Source organism: Citrus sinensis, chromosome 6 (assembly GCF_022201045.2).
Source record: "Citrus sinensis cultivar Valencia sweet orange chromosome 6, DVS_A1.0, whole genome shotgun sequence".
Taxonomy (NCBI): domain Eukaryota; kingdom Viridiplantae; phylum Streptophyta; class Magnoliopsida; order Sapindales; family Rutaceae; genus Citrus; species Citrus sinensis.
Genome location: NC_068561.1, coordinates 17,167,826 through 17,180,287, shown reverse-complemented (window position 1 = coordinate 17,180,287; position 12,462 = coordinate 17,167,826). Strand labels below are relative to the sequence as shown.

The 12,462-nt window shown below is 31.3% G+C and overlaps 2 protein-coding genes across 2 annotated transcripts; one reads left to right on the top strand and one right to left on the bottom strand.

Moving 5' to 3' along the window:
• The first annotated feature begins 6,017 nt into the window (after positions 1-6,017).
• On the top strand, positions 6,018-8,075 carry LOC102622282 (putative Myb family transcription factor At1g14600). Its single transcript, XM_006481022.4, has 5 exons — positions 6,018-6,598; positions 6,702-6,778; positions 6,927-6,963; positions 7,070-7,181; positions 7,286-8,075. Exons 1-5 carry the CDS (start codon positions 6,331-6,333, stop codon positions 7,905-7,907), a joined length of 1,116 nt encoding a protein of 371 aa, XP_006481085.1. The 5' UTR covers positions 6,018-6,330; the 3' UTR covers positions 7,908-8,075.
• A 1,272-nt stretch (positions 8,076-9,347) lies between these two features.
• LOC107177435 (basic leucine zipper 34-like) lies at positions 9,348-10,401 on the bottom strand. The gene is made up of 3 exons (XM_052443701.1): positions 10,041-10,401; positions 9,868-9,958; positions 9,348-9,587 (listed from the first exon to the last, which is right to left on the bottom strand). The coding sequence occupies exons 1-3, from the start codon at positions 10,382-10,384 to the stop codon at positions 9,447-9,449; spliced, it is 576 nt and encodes a 191-aa protein (XP_052299661.1). The 5' UTR covers positions 10,385-10,401; the 3' UTR covers positions 9,348-9,446.
• Between the last annotated feature and the right edge of the window lie 2,061 nt (positions 10,402-12,462).

Below are 12,462 nucleotides of genomic sequence, written 5' to 3'. Positions count from 1 at the left end.
TTAAATAGGCTAATGATACTATTGCTTTAATTTATAGCTAGATGGATAAATGAGCCCATCATTAGTCATTAATTAAAGCATGAAATCAAACTATTATCAACTTGAAATTTAATCTTTAATTAATTCATTGATATTTATTTGTTTGTGCGGTTGAATTGACTGGCCATGCATATGTATGATATACATATATAGCACGTACTCATGAAATCATTTATAAAATTAATTAAATATCAAACAAAATATTATGGGTTTATATGAGTCTATATTCATGATATATGCTGGGAACTTGTTCATCATGTTTTAACCAATCTTTAACTCTAATGCTATGTTTATTCAGTTGAGAGACTCAATTAAGATACTACTGATGTGGCATTTTACATTTCATATGTTTGATTAGGTTGTAAAAATCATATGTTACACGACAGTAAATAATTGGTAACATATCAATGACTATTCTAATTGAGTATCCCAATTAAGTATAGAACTATTAAATGTTTAATATTATTTTAGGCATTAACTAGCAGTTTCACATTAACATGATTTTTTTTTTAAAATATGATATCAGAACTAAAGTCGGTAGGTTTGTTTGAGACATTTAAACGACTAGAAGTCTGCTAAGGATGTTCGATATTCTCCACATGTTAACATCTCAATCAAATTATATATATTTCAATTTTTGACCTTATTTGTGTTTTTCAGGCTTTAATGATCTAATTAACTGAACAAACATTTTCATATGAGGAGGTATGCTGAGACTTGTTTAAATTTTAGCTATGCACAATCTTTTATCTAATAGTTTAACCTTGGTTTAATTATCAGATTCTACTAACACATCATGTGGACTAAACTTCAGATCATTATCATGATTAAAAGATAAGTAGGAAGGTAAGATGTAACATTTCTGTGGGGCACGAGACAAGTATGAAAAGGGGGACAATTTATATAACTCTGACGTTGAAAAAGTATATAATATTTAATTTATTATATGCGCTCATCCAAGCCATGCATACGTATATAGACATGAAGACAGCTTGATATAATATTATTTTAGGGGACATAATTAATATGCGGCCATCGGCTCATACATTCCCGCATCTTAATTCTCAACATGAAAAAAGATACATTTTAATTTCTGATATTAATTTAATTGCTGATGGTGTCTAGCTAAATAATATTCTCCTTTGCATTCAAATGGATTCGTGAAAGTAAATAAATTGGAAAACGTTGAAAATTGGGTTAATGTGTGAGGGTTGTTGACGGCATGTGAAATTTAGTATCATATTGTCCCGAGTTCTTATTCAGTGCATACGTTTGCACACGTCCACAATTATTAATGGGCTAAATTTTTTGGTGATTAGCTATAATTAATTACTGCGATTTAACTCAAATTCATAATTTTAAATAGTGCAGACTAATATTTAGGGTTCGATTTGATCTCATTAGGCCAGTGGAGTGCTAGAATTATTAATTATTTATTTCTAACCAATATCTATTATTGCATTGATGAAACATAGTAAAACTTACAATTTGTTTTGAATATTAATCTTAAACTTTATCTATAAATTTAGGGTCTATTTGAAATTATCTTTGGGAGATTCAAAAGTGATTTTGAAAATCTAAAAGTTAATTTTAATATTTAATAAATTTTTTTAGAAATCATTTATGGCAAAATTATTTGATCCCATAGTAGATTTTGAAAAGTAAGAAATTTTTTTTTCAAAATCTAATTTTGAGAATCACTTTTATACTTAATATAATTCCATACATATATTATATATATTAAAAATCTAAAATTATCCTTCTTCATTAGAAAATAAATTAAAGGGATTATTATTGTTGTTGTTGATATTGTTGTCATCATTATCATCAATTATATTGAGATAGCAAAATAGAAAATAATATTAATAATATAAAATATTATTTTAGTTATCAATAATTATATGTACACAATAAAAAATATGTACATGTTTATAAATATTTAAATAAATTTTAATCAACATTGTGTCTAATTCAGTAATTTATATTGTTACAGTGATTTAACAGTAAGATATATCAAATACATAATAATAAATTTAACCAAATATTTAACTGATTCTTTTCACTTATAACAATAATTATTTAAGAAGAAAAGGTGTTACTAAACTCACACTTAATATTTTGAGTCAAAATGGTTGCACTAATATGAATTTAAAGCCCATGTTCATCACATTGTAGCTTATTTATGTTTTGCTTCAGTTCCAGCAAACCTCCATTGCAGCAGTTTCTTCATATGCTTTTTTTTTTTTTTCGGTCTCTATCTTGGTCTATCAAAGATCCACGTTTTATGTGGTGAAAATATATCTATTAAGAATTATCATTAAAACGAATATTAGACCATGTCGTATCTATCAAAACTTAAGACTTTTATTTAAAGGTAAGTAAAATAATATTTATAACAAAAAAAAAAAGCAAAATAATGTGTATAATTATCAAGCTAAAGGTCCACCCTATAATATTTTTCGTGACATTTGTCATTCTAATGCCTTTCACGTTGTCACATGTTTTTCATTTCGTTTTACTTCTGCCTTCCATTTTAAGATTATTCTACACAAGAAATAAGGAATCTACGCGGCCGGCTTTGTATTCTAAAAGAGCTGCCTCAATTTCCATTGTCATTAGGTAGAACTATGCATTATTTCAAACCAAAACAATGGACTCCCAGATACTATTAATCTCTTGCTGTTGCATGTAATTTCAGTCAAACAATAAACACTAATTACCCCCCACAAAAAAAAAAAGAAAAAAAAAAGAATGGGCAGAATATTCCATCTTTGGTGAAATGAAATATGAAAAAAATCAAAAGTCTCGGTTGCACTGACTTGTCAAACAGTGAGTGGAAACGAATGAATCGCACGGACTTAAATGAAAACATCAGTCCATCTCCTTTTATTCTTAGCTATCCTTTTCTTATATATATTTATATTTTTTTTTAAAAAAAATAAAATTTGCATGGCTTAAAAATTTGTCTAGATGGGAATACTTTCACCAACCAATTTTTTTATTTTGGATTTTTATAATCGTAGCAGTTGTGAAGCTTCTTTGAAACTTGAATGCCTCATTCTAAATTGAAAGATTATAAAATTATTATGGCACATCAACGCATGAATGCATGCAAGAATCACATCATGCATGGTGATAATTAATGTAAATAATGCATGATTCACGACCAAAGTGAGCAGAGAGGTTTGTTTAAATAAACATAAAACGACAGACATGCTCATTCTAAATATGAAAGGTAGATCCGCATTAATAGGCTCGCGTATTCTCATGCAAGATAATAATAAAAACATGGTTAGAATAAAATAGTATACAATTGTAAGAAAAGGGGTTCTAAAACACTGTTGGGGGTTGACTTCGCAGGCTAGGAGTTGGAGAGTGAATCTTTTTTCAGACTTCATTTTAATTTAATGGGGACATGTATTTGTGCCTTCCTCAGTTCAGCTCCTCATGTGCTACTTAGTCCACGTTGATGAGGGATTTGCTGATCAAATTATATATGAATCAAGCCATAATACAATTATTGTAGACCAAAAGGTGAATTTTTACTAAATATGAGTTTAAAATTCTAACAGCTAGACACCTAAATTTGGCGCAAAGGTGGGCTAAAATGGACTTATATACCTATATTGTGCTATAATAAAATTAACCTAGACCTTCGAACACAATCTAAAATATTTTGGTGTCATTTTCTCCCACTTGTTGCACACATATGCTTATTAATTTTGCGGAGGATTATCAATTACGGACTTGAATATTGTAACGGATTAGGGAGCCCTAGAGAGGAACGCAGAGAGTTGTGAAGCGTCAAATTTCACGTGCCTCTTGCAAGTTGATGATAATACTGGAAAAGGTTTGGGTTGTTTGCGAGTTGCTGTTTTCGACAGCTGGTTGCAGAGCTTCCTAATTATTTTTCTTTCACTATTTTATTGGCAAATATCATCATCGAATATTATATAGTAAAAAAAAAAAAAATGAAGGAGACTCACTGACCAACTTCAACTGAAGATTGAGATACCTTTTCATCTTCAGAAAAATATTAAAAGATCATTGATATGAAATTATACATTAATTAACTTTTGCCCATTTGGTGTACGGATCCAATGGCACTCCATCTTAAAGAATAACACGATAAAATGAGACTTCAAGCCCTCCATGAGTTGTGTTTTCAAAATAGCGGTAGGGTTAAGTTTACCGAACAAGGACTTAACTTGATTTGGTGTCAAAAGATTCTTTAAAGTTATAAATTCAAAGGAACATTTTTAATAAAGTTTCTATTGTTCCACTTAAGCTTCTTTAATATATATATATATACACACACACACATATAGAAGAGGATCCTAAATTAAGTGACCTATAACATTTTCAAATTTAGGTTCAAATTCTGTTTACCAATTTTTATGAAGCAAGCATGATTTAAACATCAGATCTCTTGTACTATCCATCCCCCACGGGCATGAAATTAATATATGTAAACAAATTAAAAGGACAAGAATAAAGCAAACGCCAACTCTAACAACGGCTGCTGCAAGATCCTTGTGATCGATAGTAACAGGGACTAACAAAAAGGGGAAAAACCCTAATTAATGTGTTGGCTTTGCGAAAATAGGTCAATCATTTCACGGCTATCCACGTGGGAAGAATGAAAAAGTTCATTTGCCATTCAACCACTTTATGCATCCCTATCAACACCAAAAAGAAAAAAAAAAAGAAAAATTATACATCAATAATTAAAACATTCAAGAAATTAATTCATCATCAATTAAAATGCAAGGATTTTAGCTTTGATTATCGGAGATTTGGATAGCTAACTAATTGAGGTTTTCAATTATTTACTTCATTAAGGGAGAAGCAAATTTGGGAAACATGCATGACGGTGACGTGGCAAGAATAAGTCAGAATGGAGCAGAGCCCGTGATTCCCGATGGAAAGTCATTTTGATAATCTTCTTTTGTGTCTGGTTCTGCATCGATTATATATCTATAGCATCACTCCACACATGCATGCTTCATTTACGTACTTAGCTGATGGCTCAGTCACTTATTGCTTCTTAATTACTTGAGCAGTTCACCTGTGCATGTCAATTTGGTTAATTAATAGCGGATTTTAGTGTCCAAATTTAATTTCATGACTTTAAACATACGCAAATGCAACATAAAACTAGAAAATGTAATGAGTCGTAATTTTTAGGTGCAAATTACATACAGAAAAAAAAAAATTATTAAGCTTAGGTTTCTTGCTATGATAGAATTTGTATTTTCATTTTTGGTTATTCTTCCTATGATAGAGTTCTTACTTTTGATTATGGCAGGGTTTCTTGAAATTGATAATTGCATCAGAAATATTTCATGTCTTTGGTATATTTTTAAGGTTAATTTATTCAGTGGAAATAAGAATATAGGAGAATGCTGTAGCGATAGAAAGTTGACAAAATACCCACAAAAATAACGATAAACTAATGTTAGTTTACTGTATTTATAATAAAGTGATTAAATCGACACTGATTTATTGTTGGTCAGCATTTTGTCTAAATATAATTGCTCAAGGACTAATATTTCGCACTTCAATTAGGCAGGAATTTCCAAGGTTTGTTCATTTTGCCAAGTGACAAATTAAGAACAAAAGTCCACTTTGAAGTTCTTTTTCAAGTTCAAATTAGCTAGGTTCCGACAGAAGGAGTTTAAATTTATTCTTTTCTGAAATATAGTAAATTGTAACGTATTTGTCTGACAAACTTTGTATATTATTTTGTCATTTTTAATTCTCTTTGGTCATGCCAAGTTAACCTATACGTTCATTTCACTGTATAATATTATTGTTGTTTTTCAAAAAAAAAAAAAAGATTTTCCCCATGATTGATATCGATGATCGGTACATCCACACACATACATACACATACATAAACACATGACATAGCATGGCATGCACAACATACAAATCAAAGTTTAGGTAAGTGATAGTTTACAAGTTCAAAGGGGAAAGGAAGGAGAAAGTAATTGGCGAAGTCTTCTATCTTCTAAGTCAAGACTCAAGATCTAGGGTTTCCATTTATCTTCTATCTCTAGAATTATTTTTCTTGTGAAGGTTTTCGCATACTGAGATCGATGTTTCTTTTTCTTTCAAACACTGGTTCTTCTCTGTTACATGCCATAGAAGCAACTAGCTTGAACAAAGTAGGTAGATGGAAAGTTTAATTTCTAAACTTGTGGAAGTGCTTCAATTTAGCCTAGCTTGTGTTAACAATATTCAGTTTCATGATCTGAAGTTTTAGAGGTGTTAATTTAAAAGAAGAATATGGAAGGGAGTGAGGGCACTGAGTGTTCAAAAACATGCCCTAGCGCTAGTGATGAAATTCCTGATGATGAGGGCGAAAGCGAGGAGAATGATGATGAAAGCAGCAAGCCTAAAAATGGAGGAAGCTCAAGCAACAGTACAGTTGAAGAGAATGATAAGAAGCCACCAGTTAGGCCTTACGTTAGATCCAAGATGCCGAGGCTCAGGTGGACACCTGATCTTCATCTTCGCTTTGTACATGCTGTTGAAAAACTCGGTGGACAAGAAAGTGAGTAGTCCACCCATGAATATACTATTGCTTTTCTTTTTCTTCAATTTTCTAGCAATTTTAGTGCTAATTTATTATTATTATTTTTTAAAATTTGATGCAGGAGCAACGCCTAAGCTAGTTCTTCAAATGATGGATATCAAAGGACTTAGTATTGCTCATGTCAAGAGCCATTTACAGGTTATATAAATGGTTGATTAATTTAGAAAACACCCACAATAATCTATAATTAATTCCTCAAATTTTGTTTCATTAATCTGTATCTTCAAATAATTTGACATCTAACAATATTTTATCTAATTTTGCATTTGTTTTTTTTTTTTTCCAGATGTATAGAAGCAAAAAGATTGATGATCCAGGTCGAGGTATACACTTAATTTCTTCATTATAATTTTAGTTTCAGAGCAAAATATTAGGGTTTCTAATCATTGATCCAAAACTAAAGCATAAAAGTGGGTCTTTTACTGACAGCCATGGCAGATCATAGGCATCTTGTGGAAAGCGGAGATCGAAATATTTATAATCTCAGCCAGCTTCCCATGCTACAGGGATACAATAATCAAAGCCAAGCTTCTGGTTTCAGGTACAAAAGTCAATTACAATCCAATTAATATGATGATACATACACATACCCTTTTTAGGTTTGATATTTATGAATTTAATTTCACTTGCTTTAATCTTTTGAAGATATGGGGAAGCTTCTTGGAGTACTGCTCGTGAGTATTTAATGCGTAACCCTTACGTGAGCCGGAGTTTAATTGATGAAACTAGATCTAGATTATATGGCACGGTGGCTGAAAAGATCTTCGATGGCACCAATTGCAACTGGCCTAGTAACAACAATTTTCGCATGAGTACTACGAGTAGTGCTCTCTCTTATGGTGCAAATTCTACTTGGAAAATGCCTGAATTGAAAGAAGAAATTCAAACATCTTTTAACCGCAATCGTCATCCATGGCAAGCACAATCAAGATTACGCCCAATTGAGCTCAACCCGGTACGCCAACAGCACACGAAAATAGAAGAACAAAAGAGTGCTACCATGAAAAGAAAAGCTACGGATTGCGGCAAGCTTGATTTGGAACTATCTTTAAGGCTGAGACCTAGTAGCAATGAGGAGGAGAGCCGGCCGCCGCGGCAAGGCTCACTGGAGGAGAAGATCAATAAAGTTGATGGTGAGTTATCTTTATCTTTGTACTCACCGTCTTCATCATCTTCAAAACATAGGAGGTTGATGAAGGAAGGAGAAGATCATAGTAATAAGGAGCGTGCAACTAAAAGGGCAAGTACTCTAGATCTCACTATATGAATTAATGAGACAATTCTAAGTGAGATCTTGAGGTACTTATCCAAATATTGATGCATGCATTATGTGATATTGTACTTGTACCGTTATACAAAAATTATAATTTTCGTCTTGTTTCTTCTGCCGTTTCATTAGCATTATTGTCTGAATGCCTGTCTGATTTTGAGTTTTTAATTTACCACACAGCTACTTATATATATCTCTATATATATGAGCCATTGGCCATATGCTCTGATTAGTTACTGCCTTGTTAATTGAAAACACCTAAACTTCCTGGCAGGCAAGTGAGGCCTAATAATTATACAATTGTGCTGGGCACATACCTAGTGATTACGAAAAAAAAAAATCATTTATATATATTTATTATCAGTTTCGCTTCACTCCATGTCAATCTACTGTTTTTAATTCCGTGTAATTGTTTGAGTTTTTTTTTCCTCGATTAACTCACGCAATATGTTGTTTTTAAGTCGGCCTAATTGTTTAAGGTTATCAAAGGATTGAATTTTAGTTGTTCACATGTTTCTAGAGGGGAATTCAGTAGTTGATGCGTGGCTAATATGAGTTTAAGTTCCCTTCATTTCATTTCTACGGTGGATATCCCATCCATGGCGATTCATAAAGAGTTAATTAATTTCTTCTTAGTTATATTATGGATTTTAAAGTTTCTTTTCCACAGCGAGACACTCCTCCTCTAGTGATTCAAATAGAGATATTTATCAATCAACATAGGTTTGGCATTCCTTTCTTTTGATAGTAAGTGTTATGATTCCTAAAATTTATATGTTTTTACGTATATACATAATAATTTTTTGATACATGAGTAACTTATAAGTACATATTATCCCTTAAAGTGCTATAAAGAAACTGTGCAACATTTAGAGCCCTTATACAACACTATAGAAGGGTGAATCCGCAATTTATAAAATGACTATATATATAGTCTCTTCCAATTTAAGAATCCCAAATATTATATAGTCTGGAAACTCATTCACAACATTGTAAATTACTTTTTTAACCATGATTCACAGGGTTGTTCAATGCATGTTCAGTTCTTGCCTCACCCCTCCATGTCAATCTATTGCTTTTATGTTGGTCTAATTATTTTCACTAAGTGTGCTATTCTTGTTATGGATCCCCTTACTCCTATTACTGATACTGTCACTCTTTAAGATGCCTCTTCTTTAGTGATTCATTTAAAATAAATAAAGGAAATGTAGTAAGTGATTAAATGAAGTTCTCCATGTTTATCAAATTTCTGGACCATGATACATGCTTTTGACAACTTATACAAAGGAAACTGGCAAACTTATTAACTTTCATTAAGCTATTGGAACAAAGATTTTGATTTCCTCAAGAGCTCAGAATCCAGATGGAGGATCTTCATTTTCCTTCTCCTAGCAACCTATAGGCCAGACCCAGGGCCTCTTTCTCTTCCATAAGAGCTTGGAATTCAGCTGCAGCCACGCATGTTTTCCAATTATATTAAATATATTTATCAAAGTCCATCAATTATATGTGTATATAATATTCTAGAGCTAACAGCTATCTCAAATTACCTTCTTTGGCAGCTGTCTCATTCTCCAGAGCTTCCATCATCTCCTTCATCTCACGGTTCATTTTTCCAAGCACCTTGCACTCAGTCTCATAGTGAGAAACTAGTGGCAGCAGCACTGATAATCTGGCCTATACATATATAAACCATAGAACAAGAAATTGATCTAAGAGCGTATTAACACTGTTTTGTGCGTGGAGAATTCAACAAGTCCTTGGTTCTAATACTGTGTTCGTTCAACAAGGTCTCTTATCAAGAGAATTTATATATAAGACAATGTCTCTACTACTATATTGAAGAAACCATTGACCCGCAAGTAACCAAGGGAATAAAGTGACTTTCAAAAACACTAATTAATTAGAGATTAAATAATAAACTAATAAATTAAGAATACATCCGATATTATTTCACCTCTTCATTGTCTATTTCTTTCTTGAGTTTTTCCATGTACGCCAATTTTCGAAGTCGAGACCTTTGAGCAGACACTCTGTTTGCAAGCAATCTGCTGAAAAAAAAACCTAAAGAATTTTAGTTAAAATTTGTATATACAGATAATAAACAAAAAAGGAAAAAAAAAATCCAACCGTTTCATCCTCTTGGGGCCCTTGCCATGGTCATTGCTAGCAACGCTTTTTTGAGGCTCAATTTTGCTAGAAGAATCAATTGGAGTTAGGGCTCTCACTTCATTATTTGCAGAGCTTGGTTTCTTGTCTGATGAATAATTAAGATGATTATTATTATTATTATCATCATCACCTTTACGAGTTTCCACGTCTCCTTCAAAGGAGAAATTATCTCCAACACCAATCTTGATCACATTGGTACTGCTCATCAGAGCTAGAGAATCACTAGCCGATCGTCGAAGCGATGCCAAATTCTCCATGCTAATGCCAGAAGATGATGAAAAGCTTCGTGTTCGATTCAACATTCTTGAATTAATGTTTTGAACCTGTAAAACAAATTGTGGCATCCCATTTAGTTATCTAAAATAATTAACGAAGAAAAAGAAAAATTCAATGAGCGACTTCACCTTCTAGCCTTACTAAATGGAAGAAGCACAAATTAGCTAAGAGCTGGCAATTCTACAGATTGCCCACAGCCGTTTATATACAAGTTTCTCAAATTTGAAAATTGAATGCCTAATTTTTTTTTTTTTTAACACAGTGGAAATTATCCATTGTCAACATTCAAAAAACGCAAAAAATACATGGTAAGTGTATCTAATATTAAATAGCAACACAACTTAGCTTTATCAAATTGTGAATTTATTGGCTATTGATTAAAGAATACATGGCAAGTGTATCTAATAAGAGACAAATTAACTCAAGCACTTACTTATACCTGTACTCTGCTGCATCCACGTTTATATGTATTAATGGGTATATATTTTTTCTGTCACACATTTTTTTGGTAAGATAATTAGCAAATTGTTGTATATAGGTAGTTGATGACAGCAAAAATTTTAATTTTCTTTACGAAGCATGAATGCCAATATCCAACTCATATTTCAATTACTATTTACCAACTAAAGAAAATAGGAGGAAAAATCCGACCATGTTGTGAATTCTTAACAGGGTATTTGTAAAAGATTTTTTTCCCAGTCTAGAAAATTTTTATTATTGAATTTTATTTTTGATTATTTTGACAGCAACTTTCATTTGTAAGAGAGAAGCTTTTAACAAATCTCTAAAATCCCCTTTTAAATGCTATTTCTAAAATACTCACAGTGTAATTGGTAAAATACATATTCATATATTATTAACCAACTCTTTCCATTTTATCCAAAAAAATACTTCTTTTTAAATTGCATACAAATCCTAAAATATAAAATGGACGAGTCTACTTGCACGCTAAAAAAGTACATTGGACACTTAAATTTTAATCATATTAAAATGTCCTTAATTGTAAATTATTTTAAGGATATTTAGTAATAAAATTTGAATGTCCAATATAATTAAGTAAAATTATATGATTTTTTACACCCTTCTAAACACACCCACTAAAAGTTTTTAAAACCCTAATATTTTCTTTCAATGATATTAATTATTAAACCTAAACTGACATAAAAGATATGAGACACAATTTTCAATAAAATTTTTAATGAAATTGATATCTGTATTTGCTTGAAAGAAGATGAAATTAAGTGGATACCATTCTAAATTTACTTTTTGAGAGTTTTCCCAAAAGTAATGAGCATTTTTTATTTTCTCAATACTTCTTCAGTTTTATAATTTTTAGGAACTTGTACATTAGACCATATGGAGGATTCTTTTAAAATTGCGCGTGTTGTAGATGACAAATTTTATGAGAATTAGATTTTCTATTAATATAGTAAAGTAATAAACCTCAAGGGAAAAAGTTAGTAAAAAAAGGGGGGTTATATAAATGAGAGAAAGAGCGAGTTAGAAAGCTGTTAGAAGTCTTCCATGGAGAGTTTTCAAGTTATTGATGTCATGAGCTTGCAAGAGGAAAAAGAAAGAGAGGGACAAGAAAAAGGGGGTTGTTGGTTCACTTAGGGTATTTTTGGGATTTTATTTTTTTTAGTATACTGAGTAATAGTTTATATTTTAATTTGATGAGTGAGTGTCTAGTATTTTGAGTGCAAATAGTGTCTCATTCATAAAAAAAATTATTTGAAATTTTTTTTCTTTTTATTATTTAGTTTCTATTTTCTCCCAAAAAAAAAGAAATATATTCAATTAAAATTCAAATATATGAATATAAATTATGAAATCGGTTGGGTGTAAAAATTTTGTCCACGAATAATTTGTTTAAGTATTTAATTAAGTTTTCATTTAAAATGAATTGATTTGTCTTGGGTTATTTAATTAATTTTGGTTAAGAATGGGTTTTGTAAGGAATTTTCAAGGGTGTCAAAAGATCTGTTTCATTTGAAACGCTGGTTGTAGGGGCCTGCCCGGGAGCTAGCTCAATCGCTCATTTACAAAAACAATTGGCCCATGTTTATCAGTCCATTCATAAAAAGATATACCCAAAAAACAACAC